The 22985-nt window shown below is 51.0% G+C and overlaps 1 protein-coding gene across 1 annotated transcript in view; it reads right to left on the bottom strand.

The window, feature by feature from the left end:
- The window catches only part of LOC118382398 (RAB11-binding protein RELCH homolog), a 99311-nt gene that overhangs the window by 25423 nt on the left and 50903 nt on the right, over positions 1-22985 (bottom strand). Inside the window, exons 13-22 of the mRNA XM_052501122.1 lie at positions 15434-15505; positions 15060-15200; positions 14779-14943; positions 14415-14562; positions 13878-14034; positions 10277-10400; positions 10122-10170; positions 9769-9848; positions 6285-6391; positions 4030-4129 (exon numbers count right to left, since the gene is read on the bottom strand). Coding sequence (XP_052357082.1) covers positions 4030-4129; positions 6285-6391; positions 9769-9848; positions 10122-10170; positions 10277-10400; positions 13878-14034; positions 14415-14562; positions 14779-14943; positions 15060-15200; positions 15434-15505 — 1143 coding nt within the window. The remainder of the gene's footprint in view (positions 1-4029; positions 4130-6284; positions 6392-9768; positions 9849-10121; positions 10171-10276; positions 10401-13877; positions 14035-14414; positions 14563-14778; positions 14944-15059; positions 15201-15433; positions 15506-22985) is intronic.

Genomic DNA, 22985 nt, shown 5'->3' with positions numbered 1-22985 from the left:
CCACTACGACAGCGAAGGGGGTGTCTATACCACTACGACAGCGAAGGGGGTGTCTATACCACTACGACAGCGAAGGGGGTGTCTATACCACTACGACAGCGAAGGGGGTGTCTATACCACTACGACAGCGAAGGGGGTGTCTATACCACTACGACAGCGAAGGGGGTGTCTATACCACTACGACAGCGAAGGGGGTGTCTATACCACTACGACAGCGAAGGGGGTGTCTATACCACTACGACAGCGAAGGGGGTGTCTATACCACTACGACAGCGAAGGGGGTGTCTATACCACTACGACAGCGAAGGGGGTGTCTATACCACTACGACAGCGAAGGGGGTGTCTATACCACTACGACAGCGAAGGGGGTGTCTATACCACTACGACAGCGAAGGGGGTGTCTATACCACTACGACAGCGAAGCGGGGGTGTCTATACCACTACGACAGCGAAGGGGGTGTCTATACCACTACGACAGCGAAGGGGGTGTCTATACCACTACGACAGCGAAGGGGGGTGTCTATACCACTACGACAGCGAAGGGGGTGTCTATACCACTACGACAGCGAAGGGGGTGTCTATACCACTACGACAGCGAAGGGGGTGTCTATACCACTACGACAGCGAAGGGGGTGTCTATACCACTACGACAGCGAAGGGGGTGTCTATACCACTACGACAGCGAAGGGGGTGTCTATACCACTACGACAGCGAAGGGGGGTGTCTATACCACTACGACAGCGAAGGGGGTGTCTATACCACTACGACAGCGAAGGGGGTGTCTATACCACTACGACAGCGAAGGGGGTGTCTATACCACTACGACAGCGAAGGGGGGTGTCTATACCACTACGACAGCGAAGGGGGTGTCTATACCACTACGACAGCGAAGGGGGTGTCTATACCACTACGACAGCGAAGGGGGTGTCTATACCACTACGACAGCGAAGGGGGTGTCTATACCACTACGACAGCGAAGGGGGTGTCTATACCACTACGACAGCGAAGGGGGTGTCTATACCACTACGACAGCGAAGGGGGTGTCTATACCACTACGACAGCGAAGGGGGTGTCTATACCACTACGACAGCGAAGGGGGTGTCTATACCACTACGACAGCGAAGGGGGTGTCTATACCACTACGACAGCGAAGGGGGTGTCTATACCACTACGACAGCGAAGGGGGTGTCTATACCACTACGACAGCGAAGGGGGTGTCTATACCACTACGACAGCGAAGGGGGTGTCTATACCACTACGACAGCGAAGGGGGTGTCTATACCACTACGACAGCGAAGGGGGTGTCTATACCACTACGACAGCGAAGGGGGTGTCTATACCACTACGACAGCGAAGGGGGTGTCTATACCACTACGACAGCGAAGGGGGTGTCTATACCACTACGACAGCGAAGGGGGGTGTCTATACCACTACGACAGCGAAGGGGGTGTCTATACCACTACGACAGCGAAGGGGGTGTCTATACCACTACGACAGCGAAGGGGGTGTCTATACCACTACGACAGCGAAGGGGGTGTCTATACCACTACGACAGCGAAGGGGGTGTCTATACCACTACGACAGCGAAGGGGGTGTCTATACCACTACGACAGCGAAGGGGGTGTCTATACCACTACGACAGCGAAGGGGGTGTCTATACCACTACGACAGCGAAGGGGGTGTCTATACCACTACGACAGCGAAGGGGGTGTCTATACCACTACGACAGCGAAGGGGGTGTCTATACCACTACGACAGCGAAGGGGGTGTCTATACCACTACGACAGCGAAGGGGGTGTCTATACCACTACGACAGCGAAGGGGGGTGTCTATACCACTACGACAGCGAAGGGGGTGTCTATACCACTACGACAGCGAAGGGGGTGTCTATACCACTACGACAGCGAAGGGGGTGTCTATACCACTACGACAGCGAAGGGGGTGTCTATACCACTACGACAGCGAAGGGGGTGTCTATACCACTACGACAGCGAAGGGGGTGTCTATACCACTACGACAGCGAAGGGGGTGTCTATACCACTACGACAGCGAAGGGGGTGTCTATACCACTACGACAGCGAAGGGGGTGTCTATACCACTACGACAGCGAAGGGGGTGTCTATACCACTACGACAGCGAAGGGGGTGTCTATACCACTACGACAGCGAAGGGGGTGTCTATACCACTACGACAGCGAAGGGGGTGTCTATACCACTACGACAGCGAAGGGGGTGTCTATACCACTACGACAGCGAAGGGGGTGTCTATACCACTACGACAGCGAAGGGGGTGTCTATACCACTACGACAGCGAAGGGGGTGTCTATACCACTACGACAGCGAAGGGGGTGTCTATACCACTACGACAGCGAAGGGGGTGTCTATACCACTACGACAGCGAAGGGGGTGTCTATACCACTACGACAGCGAAGGGGGTGTCTATACCACTACGACAGCGAAGGGGGGTGTCTATACCACTACGACAGCGAAGGGGGTGTCTATACCACTACGACAGCGAAGGGGGTGTCTATACCACTACGACAGCGAAGGGGGTGTCTATACCACTACGACAGTGAAGGGGGTGTCTATACCACTACGACAGCGAAGGGGGTGTCTATACCACTACGACAGCGAAGGGGGGTGTCTATACCACTACGACAGCGAAGGGGGTGTCTATACCACTACGACAGCGAAGGGGGTGTCTATACCACTACGACAGCGAAGGGGGTGTCTATACCACTACGACAGCGAAGGGGGTGTCTATACCAAAATGACAGCGAAGGGGGTGTCTATACCAAAATGACAGCGAAGGGGGTGTCTATACCACTACGACAGCGAAGGGGGTGTCTATACCAAAATGACAGCGAAGGGGGTGTCTATACCACTACGACAGCGAAGGGGGTGTCTATACCACTACGACAGCGAAGGGGGTGTCTATACCACTACGACAGCGAAGGGGGTGTCTATACCACTACGACAGCGAAGGGGGTGTCTATACCACTACGACAGCGAAGGGGGTGTCTATACCACTACGACAGCGAAGGGGGTGTCTATACCACTACGACAGCGAAGGGGGTGTCTATACCACTACGACAGCGAAGGGGGTGTCTATACCACTACGACAGCGAAGGGGGTGTCTATACCAAAATGACAGCAAAGGGGGGTGTCTATACCAAAATGACAGCGAAGGGGGGTGTCTATACCACTACGACAGCGAAGGGGGGTGTCTATACCAAAATGACAGCGAAGGGGGGTGTCTATACCAAAATGACAGCGAAGGGGGGTGTCTATACCAAAATGACAGCGAAGGGGGGTGTCTATACCAAAATGACAGCGAAGGGGGTGTCTATACCAAAATGACAGCGAAGGGGGGTGTCTATACCAAAATGACAGCGAAGGGGGGTGTCTATACCAAAATGACAGCGAAGGGGGGTGTCTATACCAAAATGACAGCGAAGGGGGGTGTCTATACCAAAATGACAGTGAAGGGGGGTGTCTATACCAAAATGACAGTGAAGGGGGGTGTCTATACCAAAATGACAGTGAAGGGGGAGAGGGGTGTCTGGTGTCTATACCACAATGACAGTGAAGGGGGAGAGGGGTGTCTATATACCACTATGACAGTGAAGGGGGAGGGGGGGGTGTCTATACCACTATGACAGTGAAAAGGGGAGGGGGGGAATGCTACATCTCTTCACCAAGACTGTATTTTATCTAGGTCTTATTCCATTTCAGTCCTAGGCTTTTCCCTCGCTCCTACCTCTTATGTGTTCACAAGGAAGTGGTTCTGGCTCTGGGATGGGGTTAGGGATTCAAATCTAAATAAGGCCATTAAAAGGGAAGGCAATATCAAGCTGAGGCTGCTGCAGGGGAAAGACATAGGGAGGCAAACCAGTATAGTTCAGTTTGAATAATGCAACTGAAAACCCTTTAGAATCCATGGTCTGACATTAGCCAATAGAATATAAAGCTTTTTGTTCAGTGAGTTAACGTGTGTGTGTGTGTGGTGTGTCGCAGCAGGGTGTCGTACCTCAAACATACATGCAGCAGTACAACGGACCAGAGCCGAGGTGTGGACCACACCGTACCACAGTACTGTCAGTAACATGTCATGGTACACTGGGTTAGCTCTGAGAGAGAGAGAGATGGAGAGAGGTGTGGACCACACCATACCACAGTACTGTCAGTAACATGTCATGGTACACTGGGTTAGCTCTGAGAGAGAGAGAGATGGAGAGAGGAGGTGTGGACCACCCCATACCACAGTACTGTCAGTAACATGTCATGGTACACTGGGTTAGCTCTGAGAGAGAGAGAGATGGAGAGAGGAGGTGTGGACCACCCCATACCACAGTACTGTCAGTAACATGTCATGGTACACTGGGTTAGCTCTGAGAGAGAGAGAGATGGAGAGAGGAGGTGTGGACCACCCCATACCACAGTACTGTCAGTAACATGTCATGGTACACTGGGTTAGCTCTGAGAGAGAGAGATGGAGAGAGGAGGTGTGGACCACCCCATACCACAGTACTGTCAGTAACATGTCATGGTACACTGGGTTAGCTCTGAGAGAGAGAGAGATGGAGAGAGGAGGTGTGGACCACACCGTACCACAGTACTGTCAGTAACATGTCATGGTACACTGGGTTAGCTCTGAGAGAGAGAGAGATGGAGAGAGGAGGTGTGGACCACACCGTACCACAGTACTGTCAGTAACATGTCATGGTACACTGGGTTAGCTCTGAGAGAGAGAGAGAGATGGATTGAGAGAGGAGGAGTGGAAAAGAGAGGGACCGAGGGAAGAGGAGAAGGGAGAGAGATGCAGGAGAGGAGGAGTAGAAAAGAGAGGGAGAGTGGAAAGAGGAGAAGGGCGAGAGATGCAGGAGAGGAGGAGTAGAAAAGAGAGGGAGAGTGGAAAGAGGAGAAGGGCGAGAGATGCGGGAGAGGAGGAGTGGAAAAGAGAGGGAGAGGAAAGAGGGTGGAGACAGATATAGGGAAGGAGGGGAGAGCGGAGGGAGAGTGAGAGGAGGGAGAGCGGAGGGAGAGCGGAGGGAGAGCGGAGGGAGAGCTGAGGGAGAGCTGAGGGAGAGCTGAGGGAGAGCTGAGGGAGAGGGGAAGAAGATAGGAAGATCTAGGGAGAGGGAGATCAAAGTAAATAACACACAATGCATATTTCACGGTCAGTGTCCGTCCGCGTGTGTGCGGGTCAGTGTCCGTCAGCGTGGGTCAGTGTCCGTCAGCGTGGGTCAGTGTCCGTCAGCGTGGGTCAGTGTCCGTCAGCGTGGGTCAGTGTCCGTCAGCGTGTGTGCGGGTCAGTGTCTGTCAGCGCGTGTGTGGGTCAGTGTCCGTCAGCGTGGGTCAGTGTCCGTCAGCGTGTGTGCGGGTTAGTGTCCGTCAGCGCGTGTGTGGGTCAGTGTCCGTCAGCGTGGGTCAGTGTCCGTCAGCGTGTGTGTGGGTCAGTGTCCGTCAGCGTGGGTCAGTGTCTGTCAGCGTGTGTGTGGGTCAGTGTCCGTCAGCGTGTGTGTGGGTCAGTGTCCGTCAGCGTGTGTGTGGGTCAGTGTCCGTCAGCGTGTGTGTGGGTCAGTGTCCGTCAGCGTGTGTGTGGGTCAGTGTCAGTCAGCGTGGGTCAGTGTCCAAAATCAGCGTGGGTCAGTGTCCGTCAGCGTGGGTCAGTGTCCGTCAGCGTGGGTCAGTGTCCGTCAGCGTGGGTCAGTGTCCGTCAGCGTGGGTCAGTGTCTGTCAGCGTGTGTGTGGGTCAGTGTCCGTATGCAGGAAGTGTCCGGAGCGTGGGTCAGTGTCCGTCAGCGTGGGTCAGTGTCCGTCAGCGTGGGTCAGTGTCCGTCAGCATGGGTCAGTGTCCGTCAAGACGTGGGTCAGTGTCTGTCAGGCGTGTGTGGGTCCAGTGTCCTCAGCTTTGGGTCAGTGTCCTAGCGTGGGTCAGTGTCCGTCAGCGTGTGTGTGGGTCAGTGTCCGTCAGCGTGTGTGCGGGTCAGTGTCTGTCAGCGCGTGTGTGGGTCAGTGTCCGTCCGCGTGTGTGTGGGTCAGTGTCCATCAGCATGTGTGTGTGGGTCAGTGTCCGTCCGCGTGTGTGGGTCAGTGTCTGTCAGCGCGTGTGTGGGTCAGTGTCCGTCAGTGTGTGTGTGGGTCAGTGTGGGTCAGTGTCCGTCAGCGTGGGTCAGTGTCCGTCAGCGTGGGTCAGTGTCCGTCAGCGCGTGTGTGGGTCAGTGTCCGTCAGCGCGTGTGTGGGTCAGTGTCCGCCCGTGCGTATGTCCGGGTGTGCATTACCCCAGCTCTATGAAGGAGGCTTTGAGGCTGTCCAGAGGGGCATGGGAGAGAGACAGGGTTGTCATGACGTCCTCTAGAAAACCAACCAGCAGCTTACGATCCTCATCCTGGTGGAACACACACGCAGACGTTACACACACACAGACGTTACACACACACAGACGTTACACACACGCAGACGTTACACACACGCAGACGTTACACACACGCAGACGTTACACACACGCAGACGTTACACACACGCAGACGTTACACACACGCAGACGTTGCACACGCAGACGTTGCACACACGCAGACGTTGCACACGTCAGACGTTGCACATGTCAGACGTGCACACACAGACGTTGCACACACGCAGACGTTGCACACACGCAGACGTTGCACACGCAGACGTTGCACACGCAGACGTTACACACGCAGACGTTGGCAGACGTTACACACGCAGACGTTACACACGAGACGTTGGAAACGAGAGACGTTGCACACGCAGACGTTACACACGCAGACGATGCAGGAGACGCAAACGTTACACACGCAGACGTTACACACAGGACGTGCACACGCAGATGTTGCACACGAAGACGTTGCACACGCAGACGTTGCACACGCAGACGTTGCACACGCAGACGTTACACACGCAGACGTTACACACACGCAGACGTTACACACGCAGACGTTGCACACGCAGACGTTACGCACACGCAGACGTGTGCACACACGCAGACGTTACACACACGCAGACGTTGCACACGCAGACGTTGCACACACACAGACGTTACACACACGCAGACGTTACACACACGCAGACGTTACACACACGCAGACGTTACACACACGCAGACGTTGCACACACGCAGACGTTGCACACACGCAGACGTTGCACACGCAGACGTTGCACACACGCAGACGTTGCACACGCGCAGACGTTGCACACGCAGACGTTGCACACACGCAGACGTTGCACACGCAGACGTTGCACACACGCAGACGTTGCACACGCAGACGTTGCACACGCAGACGTTACACACGCAGACGTTGCACACGCAGACGTTACACACGCAGACGTTGCACACGCAGACGTTGCACACGCAGACGTTACACACGCAGACGTTGCACACACGCAGACGTTACACACACGCAGACGTTGCACACGCAGACGTTGCACACGCAGACGTTGCACACGCAGACGTTGCACACGCAGACGTTGCACACGCAGACGTTGCACACGCAGACGTTGCACACGCAGACGTTGCACACGCAGACGTTACACACGCAGACGTTACACACACGCAGACGTTACACACGCAGACGTTGCACACGCAGACGTTACGCACACGCAGACGTTGCACACACGCAGACGTTGCACACACGCAGACGTTGCACACACAGACGTTGCACACACGCAGACGTTGCACACACGCAGACGTTGCACACGCAGACGTTGCACACACGCAGACGTTGCACACACGCAGACGTTGCACACGCAGACGTTGCACACGCAGACGTTACACACGCAGATGTTGCACACGCAGACGTTACACACACAGACGTTACACACACGCAGACGTTGCACACGCAGACGTTACACACACGCAGACGTTACACACACAGACGTTGCACACACAGACGTTGCACACACAGACGTTGCACACACAGACGTTGCACACACAGACGTTGCACACACAGACGTTGCACACACAGACGTTGCACACACAGACGTTGCACACACAGACGTTGCACACACAGACGTTACACACAGACGTTACACACACACACACACACACACACACACACAGACATTACACACACACACACAGACGTTACACACACACACACACACACACACACACACACACACACACACACACACACACACACACACACACACACACACACACACACACACACACACACACACACACACACACAGACGTTACACACACACACACACACACAGACGTTATACACACACAGACGTTACACGCACACAGACGTTACACACACACAGACGTTACACACACACACAGACGTTACAAACACACACAGACGTTACACACACACACAGACGTTGCACACACACACAGACGTTGCACACACAGACGTTGCACACACAGACGTTACACACACAGACGTTACACACACAGACGTTACACACACACAGACGTTGCACACACAGACGTTACACACACACAGACGTTACACACACAGACGTTGCACACACACAGACGTTGCACACACAGACGTTGCACACACAGACGTTGCACACACACAGACGTTACAAACACACACAGACGTTACACACACACACACAGACGTTGCACACACACACAGACGTTGCACACACACACAGACGTTGCACACACAGACGTTGCACACACAGACGTTGCACACACAGACGTTACACACACAGACGTTACACACACAGACGTTACACACACACAGACGTTGCACACACAGACGTTACACACACACAGACGTTACACACACAGACGTTGCACACACAGACGTTGCACACACAGACGTTGCACACACAGACGTTGCACACACAGACGTTACACACACACAGACGTTACACACACACAGACGTTGCACACACAGACGTTGCACACACACAGACGTTACACACACAGACGTTACACACACACAGACTATGCTGAGTGTCAGTAGTTTTTTTGTTGTTGTTTATTTCAACAAAATGTAACATTCATGAAGAGCACATGTTCAACTGAATAAACAAACGTTTTCCAACATCACAAGGTTAAATCAGTAGTGAAGATTTCATATTAAAATCAGCCAGGGGAAAAGGAACCTGTTTTGTGCAACAGGGACTGGCAATTGAACACAAGCTTCACATTACTTTGATTGTTCAAACATTTCTGTCCTGTCTATCTAACAGTGTTGCTGTGTTATACTGGACTCACTCAGTTTTCCACCATAAAGCAGAAATAGGCCAAAAAGAGTAGAACCAGATCACCTTCTTTTACACTATGATTTCACTATTAGATGTATATATATATATATATATATATATATATATATATATAAAAAGGAATAGTTTCACCTTATTAAAAGGAGAATTCAGTTTAAGCAACAAGGTTGACCTTAGAATGAGGGACAGCTAGAGGGATTAATAAATAAATAAACAATCCTCTTCAGAAACCACTTTGTCAAAGCAACAGAATATCCAGGGCCTGACAACGATGGTGAAACTTGGAGAGATGTTGTGGTTAAGTGGGTTAAATTCTTCCTAGACGTAACAGAGGATTCACACATGGTGTCATAATGCACGTCTCCCTTCATACAGAAGCACCTGATTCATTGAATTTTCCATGTGGTCTATACTAAAGAGCACTTCATTTAATATAACAGGCTTTTTTTAAATTCTATATTTGTGCACAATTTCTACCTAAAATATGAAAGTGGAACGACCAAGTTATTAGACAGATGGATCACTGTCCCGATGCACAAAACCCCACTTGTTTACCTGATTGTAGCATGTCAGTACACCTGTAGCATAGACTGGAACTGTAGCCTTGGTCAGAATAGCATTCCCGGTTAAAGCATCTAGGAGAGAGAGAACAAACACTGGAGAAAGAGAACGTGACATACGACCGTGTAACTTATTTCCACTTCAGTAGGTTTATAAAACAGAGAATATTTGGCATGCACACAAGACGAGACACAAACAAAAACACACGACAGAGGTATTGGCACCACGCGCTCGTTTAAACCTTGGAAATAGTCAGAGGATGAGGAGAGACAGGGAAACACCCAATCCTACTAATCCCAATAAAACAGACCGTTTACGAAAGGTGTGTGTGTGTGTCTTCCACTTACCAACATTCTCTTCAGAGAGCCGTAGGATCTCCTGGAACTGTGGTTTTACCTGAAAGAGAGAGGACACCCCGCTATAGTCAGCACCAATGAAATGAATCGGAAAGTGCAGATTGTGTCCAGCACGAGGCCAACAGCAGACCAGTACACATTCTTACCTTTGTGTTAGTGAAGATCTTGCCAAACGTGCGGCAGAGTCTCCAGAAGAAACGTGAGAACTCATGGACACACGTAGTGGAGGTTACAGTAATACCACCTACTATCTCGATCAGCTGTGGAAGACTGGAGAGAGGGGGGGGACAGGATTATGTGTGCGTGCGAGCATACGGTGTGTGTGTGTGTGTGTGTGTGTGTGTGTGCGTGCATGCATCTGTGTGTGTGTGTTTGTATATACACTACATGACCAAAAGTATGTGGACACCTGCTTGTCAAACATCTTATTCCGAAATCATGGGCATTAATATGGAGTTGGTCCCCTTTTTGCTGCTATAACAGCCTCCACTCTTCTGGGAAGGCTTTCCTCTAGATGTTGGAACATTGCTTCCATTCAGCCACAAGAGCATTAGTGAGGTCAGGCACTGATGTTGGGCGAAAAGGCCTTTAGGCTAGCAGTCCGCATTCCAATTCATCCCAAAGGTGTTCAATGGGGTTGAGGTTAGGGCTCTGTACAGGCCAGTCAAGTTCTTCCACACCAATCTAAACAAACCATTTCTGTATGAACCTTGCTTTGTGCATGGGGGCATTGTCATACTGAAACAGGAAAGGGCTTTCCCCAAACTGTTGCCACAAAGTTGGAAGCACAGAATCATCTAGAATGACATTGTATGCTGTAGCATTAAGATTTATTTTACTGGAACTAAGTTGCCTAGCCTGAACAATGAAAAATAACCCCGGACCATTATTCCTCCTCCACCAAACTTTACAGTTGGCACTATGCATTGGGGTAGGTAGCGTTCTCCTGGCATCCACCAAACCCAGGTCTGTTCGCCAGACTGCCAGATGGTGAAGAGTGATTCATCACTCCAGAGAACGTGTTTCCACTGCTCCAGAGTCCAATGGCAGCGAGAGCTTTATATCACTCCAGAGAACGTGTTTCCACGGCTCCAGAGTCCAATGGCAGCGAGAGCTTTACATCACCCCAGAGAACGTGTTTCCACTGCTCCAGAGTCCAATGGCAGCGAGAGCTTTACATCACTCCAGAGAACGTGTTTCCACGGCTCCAGAGTCCAATGGCAGCGAGAGCTTTACATCACTCCAGAGAACGTGTTTCACGGCTCCAGAGTCCAATGGCAGCGAGAGCTTTACATCACTCCAGAGAACGTGTTTCCACGGCTCCAGAGTCCAATGGCAGCGAGAGCTTTACATCACTCCAGAGAACGTGTTTCCACGGCTCCAGAGTCCAATGGCAGCGAGAGCTTTACATCACTCCAGAGAACGTGTTTCCACGGCTCCAGAGTCCAATGGCAGCGAGAGCTTTACATCACCCCAGAGAACGTGTTTCCACTGCTCCAGAGTCCAATGGCAGCGAGAGCTTTACATCACTCCAGAGAACGTGTTTCCACGGCTCCAGAGTCCAATGGCAGCGAGAGCTTTACATCACTCCAGAGAACGTGTTTCCACGGCTCCAGAGTCCAATGGCAGCGAGAGCTTTACATCACCCCAGAGAACGTGTTTCCACGGCTCCAGAGTCCAATGGCAGCGAGAGCTTTACATCACTCCAGAGAACGTGTTTCCACGGCTCCAGAGTCCAATGGCAGCGAGAGCTTTACATCACTCCAGAGAACGTGTTTCCACTGCTCCAGAGTCCAATGGCAGCGAGAGCTTTACATCACTCCAGAGAACGTGTTTCCACTGCTCCAGAGTCCAATGGCAGCGAGAGCTTTACATCACTCCAGAGAACGTGTTTCCACGGCTCCAGAGTCCAATGGCAGCGAGAGCTTTACATCACTCCAGAGAACGTGTTTCCACGGCTCCAGAGTCCAATGGCAGCGAGAGCTTTACATCACTCCAGAGAACGTGTTTCCACGGCTCCAGAGTCCAATGGCAGCGAGAGCTTTACATCACTCCAGAGAACGTGTTTCCACTGCTCCAGAGTCCAATGGCAGCGAGAGCTTTACATCACTCCAGAGAACGTGTTTCCACTGCTCCAGAGTCCAATGGCAGCGAGAGCTTTACATCACTCCAGAGAACGTGTTTCCACGGCTCCAGAGTCCAATGGCAGCGAGAGCTTTACATCACTCCAGAGAACGTGTTTCCACTGCTCCAGAGTCCAATGGCAGCGAGAGCTTTACATCACTCCAGAGAACGTGTTTCCACTGCTCCAGAGTCCAATGGCAGCGAGAGCTTTACATCACTCCAGAGAACGTGTTTCCACTGCTCCAGAGTCCAATGGCAGCGAGAGCTTTACATCACTCCAGAGAACGTGTTTCCACGGCTCCAGAGTCCAATGGCAGCGAGAGCTTTACATCACTCCAGAGAACGTGTTTCCACTGCTCCAGAGTCCAATGGCAGCGAGAGCTTTACATCACTCCAGAGAACGTGTTTCCACGGCTCCAGAGTCCAATGGCAGCGAGAGCTTTACATCACTCCAGAGAACGTGTTTCCACGGCTCCAGAGTCCAATGGCAGCGAGAGCTTTACATCACTCCAGAGAACGTGTTTCCACGGCTCCAGAGTCCAATGGCAGCGAGAGCTTTATATCACTCCAGAGAACGTGTTTCCACGGCTCCAGAGTCCAATGGCAGCGAGAGCTTTACATCACTCCAGAGAACGTGTTTCCACGGCTCCAGAGTCCAATGGCAGCGAGAGCTTTACATCACCCCAGAGAACGTGTTTCCACGGCTCCAGAGTCCAATGGCAGCGAGAGCTTTACATCACCCCAGAGAACGTGTTTCCACTGCTCCAGAGTCCAATGGCAGCGAGAGCTTTACATCACTCCAGTCGACGCTTCACATTGCGCATGGTGACCTTAGGCTTGTGTGCAGCTGCTTAGTCAGAAAACCATTTCATGAAGCTCCCGATGAACAGTTATTGTGCTGACGTTGCTTCAAGAGGAAGTTTGGAACTCGGTAGTGAGTGTTGCAACTGAGGACAGATGATATTTACGTGCTACGTGCTTCAGCCTTTGGCAGTCCCTTTCTGTGGGCTTGTGTGGACTACCACTTTGTGGCTGAGCCATTGTTTCTCCTAGATGTTTCCACTTCACAATAACTTACAGTTGACCAGGGTTGCTCTAGCAGGGCAGAATGACAGCACCAGGGCAGAAATTTTACGAACTGACTTGTGGGAAAGGTGGCATCCTATGACGGTGTGACGTTGAAAGTCACGGAGGTCTTCAGTAAGGCCATTCTACTGCTAATGTTTGTTGGCTGGAGTGCCTTTGGGTGGTGGACTATTCTTGATACACATGGGAAATGAGCGTGAAAAACCCAGCAGCGTTGCAGTTCTTGACACAAACCGGTGAGCCTGGCAACTACCACCATAACCTGTTCAACGGCACTTACATCTCTTGTGTTGACAATTCACCCACTATATGGCACACATACACAATATATGCTTTAATTATCTTACTGCTTAAAAATCCTTCTTTAACCTGTCTCCTCCCGTTCATCTACACTGGTTGAAGTGGATTTAACATCAATAAGGGATTACTGCTTTCACCTGGATTCACCTGGTCAGTCTGTCATGGAAAGATCCGTTGTGTTCCTAATGTTTTGTCCACTCAGTGTACATGTGTGTGTGTAGTGTATAGACCACTCACAGTTGATTGACCACCCACAGCAGACTGTCCCAGCCCGTAGTGCCCTCATGTTCTAGCTGGTAATCATAGAGGATGAGGAGGCCGCTCAGCATCTCCCGGCTCCCCACGACAGTCGCTACATCCTGAAGAGGAGACGCTGGCCGAGGGAACCGCGTCACTGAGGGGTCAAACAGGAGTCATAGGTCAGGGGTCAAGGGTTGATGGTCAGGGAAGCAAAATACTAGAGATTTTGGGAGAATATGGTAATCAAAACATAGCAAGGTTACTGGCTTCCAACTTCCTGTGTGTTTCCTACCCTCTATGGGGGGGGTCTCCCTGCAGGGTGAGCCTGTGTGTTTCCTACCCTCTATGGGGGGGATGTCACCCTGCAGGGTGAGCCTGTGTGTTTCCTACCCTCTACATGGGGGATGTCTCCCTGCAGGGTGAGCCTGTGTTTCCTACCCTCTATGGGGGGGATGTCTCCCTGCAGGGTGAGCCTGTGTTTCCTACCCTCTATGGGGGGGATGTCTCCCTGCAGGGTGAGCCTGTGTTTCCTACCCTCTATGGGGGGGATGTCTCCCTGCAGGGTGAGCCTGTGTGTGAAGGGAGCGTTCTGGAGCACCACAGAAAACAGAGGAGGGATGAGAGACTGGAGGGCCGACAGGAACATGTGGAGCTTGTGTTCATCAAGACCATGTTCACCCTGCTTGGGGGTTGGAGGGGTGGGGGGTGGGTAGAGAGAGTAAAAATGGAGAGAGAGAAAGAGGGAGCAAGAGAGAGAGAGAGAAATGAAGAGCGACAGAGAGAGAGGAGAGTTAGAGCTTCTCCATCGAGACTGATCAACCTTATTGATCCATTGAGATCAAAAGCACATTTTTTTCTTACACGTGTCAAATAACCAAAGCCCTGTGGGACTACCTACCTTGAGAAGTTTCTCTATGCGGGCCAGCAGAGAGGGGATGAGAGTGGTCTGGAGGATTCCCAGCTCTGTGGTCCAGACAGCGAATGCTGGGATGAACACCTGGTGGATAGCACTGACCACCCTCTCCGATGGGTCACCGAGGGACAACAACATCAACTCAAAACCCTGACCGCAACATGAACACAACACGACCACAGTCACTATAACATGACCACAGTTAATTTAACCAAACACAAGATCTGTTATAAAAGCCTTTTTCTAACGCACGTGCACACACACACCTGGGGGTACTTGTCGGGGTCGTCGATGTATCCCATGATGATAGCAAGGCTTTTGACCACAGCCTCTCTGACCATGTCTGCCTTGTCTTCAGCCAGCATCTGCTGCAGCATGGACAACACCAGGGAACTACGGATCTCCTTCTGTTAACACAAACACATAGGCAGAGTGAGAACACACACTCAGCTACACATGTGTGTGTGTGTGTGTGTGTGTGTGTGTGTGTGTGTGTGTGTCTAACAGGCAGATAAGCTGTGTGATAACATGAGTTTAAGTACCGGTGTGTGTGTATGTATGTGACAGAGCAAGACAGATGTGTGTGTGTGTGTGTGTGTGTGTGTGTGTGTGTGTGTGTGTGTGTGTGTGCGAGTCTTACAGGCAGGTAAGGTGCTAAGGCTCCACAGGCCTCTGCTACCAACAACCTCCTCTCTGAATACTTATGGTTGATCTGGAGAGAGAGAGAGAGGGAGTGTCTGATCACAGCTAAACTACGTTGATCCTCAAAAGAATAGACATGGAAACAACCACACATTCACAGCCCAGTAAGATGTACAACATCAAATGAATACAGCATGGGGACCTGATGGCATCCTAAATGAGATTCTCAAACACACTAGATCAAAATTTCAATTGGCTATATTAAAACTGTTTAATTTGATCCTGAGCGTAGGTTATTGCCCTGACATCTGGAATTAAGGACTCATAACCCCAATCTTTAAGAACGGAGACAAATTTGACCCAAACAATAGAGGCATTTGTGTGAACAGTAACCTGGGGAAGGTTTTCTTTAGTATTATAAATGTAAAAGAGTTCTAAACTTCCTTAATAAGCACAATGTCTTGAGTAAAAGCCCAATTGGATTTATACCAAAACATCACATGACTGATCATATTTACACCCTACACACCCTGATAGATAAACATGTCCACCAAAATAATACCAAAATATACGCTTGCTTTATCGACTTCCAAAAAGCATTTGATTATTTTAGACATACAGGACTGTTCTACAAAGTTATTGAAAGTGGTGTAGGGGGTAAAACATATGACATAATTAAATCAATGTATACTGGCAATACGTGCAGCATTAAAATAACAGAATTCTTTAACCAGGGACGAGGCCTTCGCCAGGGTTGCAATCTGAGCCCTGCACTCTTCAATATTTACGTCAACAAATTGGCCTCTATTCTAGTAAAATCCTCTGCCCCTGGTGTTAGTCTCCACAATTCAGAAGTTAAATGCCTACTCTTCACAGATGCCTGCTGTCACCCACAGCACGTGGCCTACAGCAGAGCCTGGACCTGCTAGAGCAGTACTGTCGGATCTGGGCCCTGGCAGTAAACCCCAAAAATATTCAAATAATTTCCAGAGAAGATCCAGATCCGAGGAATTAGACTAAAGTTCTCAATTGGAACAAAATATATAGAGTACTGCACACACTACAATTACTTAGGTTTAAAAATAAGCTCAACTGGACACCTTAATGAGGCAGTGAATGAACAGAGAGAAAGCACGCAGGGCTTTCAAATACCAAACAAATTCAAATACCTGTGGGGTCCACTAATATCCACTCATAATAAAAACTCATAAAAGAGCAATTAAGTTTTGGAAACATCTAAAATACAATGAGCCCCTCTCATATCATTACCAAGCCCTGCAATGCCAAGAGCTGAGCAAAGAACAGAGTCCCCTCATCCAGCTGGTCCTGGGGCTGACTTCACAAACCTGTTCTACTAACACACTGAAGCCTCAGGACCAGAACATCCAATTAATCAGAATAAACCAAATTACAACACAGTCAAAACAATACTATATTGCTTATTGGGAATCACAAGGCAAAATGCTGCGCTACCTGGCACTAAATGGACAGTACACCGTGGCTAAATATTTGACCATGGTTACTGATCAAAACCTTAGAAAAACCTGACAAAGTACAGGCTCAGTGAGCACAGCCTTGCCATTGAGAAGGGTAGACACAGGAAAACCTGGTCTCCCTGTAGAGGAAAGGTTGTGCAACCACTGCACAACAGCAGAACCTGTCTCCCTGTAGAGGAAAGGTTGTGCAACCACTGCACAACAGCAGAACCTGTCTCCCTGTAGAGGAAAGGTTGTGCAACCACTGCACAACAGCAGAACCTGTCTCCCTGTAGAGGAAAGGTTGTGCAACCACTGCACAACAGCAGAACCTGTCTCCCTGTAGAGGAAAGGCTGTGTAACCACTGCACAACAGCAGAACCTGTCTCCCTGTAGAGGAAAGGTTGTGCAACCACTGCACAACAGCAGAACCTGTCTCCCTGTAGAGGAAAGGTTGTGCAACCACTGCACAACAGCAGAACCTGTCTCCCTGTAGAGGAAAGGCTGTGCAACCACTGCACAACAGCAGAACCTGTCTCCCTGTAGAGGAAAGGCTGTGTAACCACTGCACAACAGCAGAACCTGTCTCCCTGTAGAGGAAAGGCTGTGTAACCACTGAGCAACAGCAGAACCTGTCTCCCTGTAGAGGAAAGGTTGTGCAACCACTGCACAACAGCAGAACCTGTCTCCCTGTAGAGGAAAGGTTGTGCAACCACTGCACAACAGCAGAACCTGTCTCCCTGTAGAGGAAAGGTTGTGCAACCACTGAGCAACAGCAGAACCTGTCTCCCTGTAGAGGAAAGGCTGTGTAACCACTGAGCAACAGCAGAACCTGTCTCCCTGTAGAGGAAAGGTTGTGCAACCACTGAGCAACAGCAGAACCTGTCTCCCTGTAGAGGAAAGGCTGTGCAACCACTGAGCAACAGCAGAACCTGTCTCCCTGTAGAGGAAAGGCTGTGCAACCACTGCACAACAGCAGAACCTGTCTCCCTGTAGAGGAAAGGTTGTGCAACCACTGAGCAACAGCAGAACCTGTCTCCCTGTAGAGGAAAGGTTGTGCAACCACTGAGCAACAGCAGAACCTGTCTCCCTGTAGAGGAAAGGTTGTGCAACCACTGAGCAACAGCAGAACCTGTCTCCCTGTAGAGGAAAGGCTGTGCAACCACTGCACAACAGCAGAACCTGTCTCCCTGTAGAGGAAAGGCTGTGTAACCACTGAGCAACAGCAGAACCTGTCTCCCTGTAGAGGAAAGGCTGTGCAACCACTGCACAACAGCAGAACCTGTCTCCCTGTAGAGGAAAGGCTGTGCAACCACTGAGCAACAGCAGAACCTGTCTCCCTGTAGAGGAAAGGCTGTGCAACCACTGCACAACAGCAGAACCTGCTGCATTTCCTGTACAAAATGCTGTATAAAACAATTGTGCAACAGCAGAATTTGTCTCCTTAGAGGAAAGACCTGCAACCTGATGAGAATAGGCTACCTGTCCTGTTGGGGAGGAAGCAGAGAGCTGTGGGTTGGCACCACTGCACAACAGCAGACCTCTCTGATGAGAATCTCCGTCCTGTTGGGGGAGGATGCAAGAGCTGTGGGTGCAACCACTACATTGACAGACCTCTCTGATGAGAATAGGCTACCCGTCCCTGGGGAGGAAAGAGCTGTGGGCAACCACTGCACAACAGCAGAACCTGTCTCCTGATGAGAATAGGCTACCCGTGCAACCCTGTTGGGGGAACAGCAGAACCTGTCTCCCTTGAGCGCAACATTGAAGACCCTCTGATGAGAATAGGAACCTGTCTCCTGTTGGGGGAGGAAAGAGCTGTGGGTTGGCAACCACATTGAAGCAACTGATGAGAAAGGCCTGTCTCCCTGTTGGGGAGGAAGCAGGCTGGGTTGGCAACCACTGAAGACCTCTCTGATGAGAATAGGTCTCGTCCTGTTGGGGGAGGATGCAGAGAGCTGTGGGTTGGCAGCGCTGTCTACATTGAAGACCTCTCTGATGAGAAAGGCTACCTGTCCTGTTGGGGGAGGAACCACTATGGGTTGCAGCAACAGCATTGAAGACCTGTCTCTGATGAGGAAAGGCTACCCGTCCTGTTGGAGGAGGAAGCAGAGAGCTGTGGGTTGGCAGCTGCACTACATTGAAACCTCTCTGATGAGAATAGGCTACCCGTCCTGTTGGGGGAGGAAGCAGAGAGCTGTGGGTTGGCAGCGCACTACATTGAAGACCTCTCTGATGAGAATAGGCCACCCGTCCTGTTGGGGGAGGAAGCAGAGAGCTGTGGGTTGGCAGCGCACTACATTGAAGACCTCTCTGATGAGAATAGGCTACCCGTCCTGTTGGGGGAGGATGCAGAGAGCTGTGGGTTGGCAGCGCACTACATTGAAGACCTCTCTGATGAGAATAGGCTACCCGTCCTGTTGGGGGAGGAAGCCGAGAGCTATGGGTTGGCAGCACACTACATTGAAGACCTCTCTGATGAGAGTAGGCTACCCGTCCTGTTGGAGGAGGAAGCAGAGAGCTGTGGGTTTGAAGACCTCTCTGATGAGAATAGGCTACCCGTCCTGTTGGGGGAGGAAGCAGAGAGCTGTGGGTTGGCAGCGCACTACATTGAAGACCTCTCTGATGAGAATAGGCTACCCGTCCTGTTGGGGGAGGAAGCAGAGAGCTGTGGGTTGGCAGCGCACTACATTGAAGACCTCTCTGATGAGAATAGGCTACCCGTCCTGTTGGGGGAGGAAGCAGAGAGCTGTGGGTTGGCAGCGCACTACATTGAAGACCTCTCTGATGAGAATAGGCTACCCGTCCTGTTGGGGGAGGAAGCAGAGAGCTGTGGGTTGGCAGCGCACTACATTGAAGACCTCTCTGATGAGAATAGGCTACCCGTCCTGTTGGGGAGGAAGCAGAGAGCTGTGGGTTGGCAGCGCACTACATTGAAGACCTCTCTGATGAGAGTAGGCTACCCGTCCTGTTGGGGGAGGAAGCAGAGAGCTGTGGGTTGGCAGCGCACTGATGAGAGTAGGCTACCCGTCCTGTTGGGGGAGGAAGCAGAGCTGTGGGTTGGCAGCGCACTACATTGAAGACCTCTCTGATGAGAGTAGGCTACCCGTCCTGTTGGTGGAGGAAGCAGAGAGCTGTGGGTTGGCAGCGCACTACATTGAAGACCTCTCTGATGAGAATAGGCTACCCGTCCTGTTGGGGGAGGAAGCAGAGAGCTGTGGGTTGGCAGCGCACTACATTGAAGACCTCTCTGATGAGAGTAGGCTACCCGTCCTGTTGGGGGAGGACGCAGAGAGCTGTGGGTTGGCAGCGCACTACATTGAAGACCTCTCTGATGAGAATAGGCTACCCGTCCTGTTGGGGGAGGAAGCAGAGAGCTGTGGGTTGGCAGCGCACTACATTGAAGACCTCTCTGATGAGAATAGGCTACCCGTCCTGTTGGGGGAGGAAGCAGAGAGCTGTGGGTTGGCAGCGCACTACATTGAAGACCTCTCTGATGAGAGTAGGCTACCCGTCCTGTTGGGGGAGGAAGCAGAGAGCTGTGGGTTGGCAGCGCACTACATTGAAGACCTCTCTGATGAGAGTAGGCTACCCGTCCTGTTGGGGGAGGAAGCAGAGAGCTGTGGGTTGGCAGCGCACTACATTGAAGACCTCTCTGATGAGAGTAGGCTACCCGTCCTGTTGGGGGAGGAAGCAGAGAGCTGTGGGTTGGCAGCGCACTACATTGAAGACCTCTCTGATGAGAGTAGGCTACCCGTCCTGTTGGGGGAGGAAGCAGAGAGCTGTGGGTTGGCAGCACACTACATTGAAGACCTCCTGATGAGAGGATAGGCTCCCCCTGTTGGGGGAACACACCTCTTCAAACTGTCCTGTGGGTTGGATAGTCTCGCACTAGCATTGAACACACCTCTTCAAACTGTCCTGTTGGGGGAGACGAGGCTGTGGGTTGGCAGCAGCACTGATTGACAGACCTCTCTGATGAGAATAGGCTGTCCTGTTGGGGGAGGAAGCAGAGAGCTGTGGGTTGGCAGCCAGCACTGAACACCTCTCTCTTAGGCAAACTGTCCTGCAGTTGGGGGAGGACTACACTGAAGAGCTGATGGGTAGAGTAGGGTCCAGCACGCAACATTGCTCCTGCTATAAGTTGAGGATAGTGTCTGACAGACCAATCCCAGCACTGTACACACCTCTTGCTTAAACTGTCAATGTATGGTTACGAGGATAGTAAATATCCCCAGCACTGAACACATTCTTCAATCTGTCCTGAGACAGACGGAGAGACATGAGCCCCTGAGCACTGAAAACCTCTTCAAACTGTCCTGATAAATGTAGATAGTCTCCCCCAGCACTGAACACACCTCTTCAAACTGTCCTACCTAAAACCTTGATTATGGTCTCCCCCCAGCACTGAACACACCAAATATTTCAAGAAAAAACTAACAAACCAAAACCTGCATAAGAAAGGATAGTCTCCCCTGGAAACAGCATCAAAACAAACTGAGTAACGTTCAATAATCTCTAGGTCCTGATAGCACTGAACAAATAGTCTACTAAACTACCAAGCTGCTAGGACAGAACACCTGGCTGCAACTTCAAACTGAAGTGTAGAGATGTGGAAGTCTCTCCCCAGCACTGAACACACCTCTTCAAACTGTCCTGTAGACTTTGATGATAGTCCCCCAGCACTGAACATATCCCTTCAAACTGTCCAGTACAGACCCCTTCTATATAAAACTATCCCCCAGCACTCACACACACCTCTTCAAACTGTCCTGTAGACAGATAGTCCCCACAGCACTGAACACACCTCTTCAAACTGTCCTGCAGACAGATGTCTCCCCACAGTACAACACACCTCTTCAAACTATCCTGTGCAGATGTCATCACAGCACTGAACACACCTCTTCAAACTGTCCCCAGCAGATGTCATCCCCACAGCACTGAACACACCTCTTCAAACTGTCCTGTAGCAGATGTCATCACAGTACAGTACCCCTCGATACTAAAACAAATCCCTGGGCAGATGTCATCACAGAACACACCTCTTCAAACTGTCCCTGTGCAGATGTCATCACAGTCTCCACCCCTTCATAAAACATATCCCTGGGCAGATGTCATCACACACTGAACACACCTCTTAAAACTGTCCTGCAGATGTCAGGATAGACAGTACCCCTTCACTAAAAACATATCCTTCAAACTGTCCTCATGAGGACAGTACCCCAGCACTGAACAACACACCTCTTCAAACTGTCCTGCAGACAGGATAGTCTCCCCTTCATATAAAACAACCCTGAGAGATGTCATCACAGTACAGTACCCCTCATATAAAACATGGTGGAGCTCAGAGAGAGACATGGTGGAAACAGAGATAGACATGGTGGAGTCATCACAGAGACATGGTGGAGCTCAGAGAAAACATGGTGGAGTCTCACAGACAGACATGGTGGAGCTAAGAACATGGTGGAGCTCAGAGAGAGACATGGGGAGCTCAGACAGAGACATGGTGGAGCTCAGAGAAAACATGGTGGAGCTCACAGACAGACATGGTGGAGCTCAAACAGACATGGTGGAGCTCACAGAGAGACATGGTGGAGCTCAGACAGACATGGTGGAGCTCATCACAGAGACATGGTGGAGCTCAGATAGAAACATATGGTGGAGCTCACAGTACAGTAACATGGTGGAGCCCTGGGAGAGACATGGTGGAGCTCATATAAAACATGGTGGATGCTCAGAGAGAGACATGGTGGAGCTCCCAGAGCAGAGACATGGTGGAGCTCAGAGAAACATGGTGGAGCAGAGTCATGGTCAGAGTACAGACATGGTGGAGCTCAAAGAGACATGGTGGAGCTCAGAGTACAGACATGGTGGATATAAAACATATCCCTGGGCAGGTGTCTCAGAGTACAGTGGAGCTCAGAGATAAGACATGGTGGAGCTCAGAGATCACAGTCCACACACCCTTCAGATAAAAATATCCCACAAAACAGACCAGTACAACACCCCCACAAGACCCAGAGGGCAGAGGTGGAGATGGAAGACTCTATAGAAAGCTGGCTGCTCAGACGGACT

This window comes from Oncorhynchus keta, chromosome 4, assembly GCF_023373465.1.
Source record: "Oncorhynchus keta strain PuntledgeMale-10-30-2019 chromosome 4, Oket_V2, whole genome shotgun sequence".
Taxonomy (NCBI): Eukaryota; Metazoa; Chordata; class Actinopteri; order Salmoniformes; family Salmonidae; genus Oncorhynchus; species Oncorhynchus keta.
The sequence above is the reverse complement of the archived record's forward strand: the minus strand, read 5'-3'. Positions and strand labels throughout refer to the sequence as shown.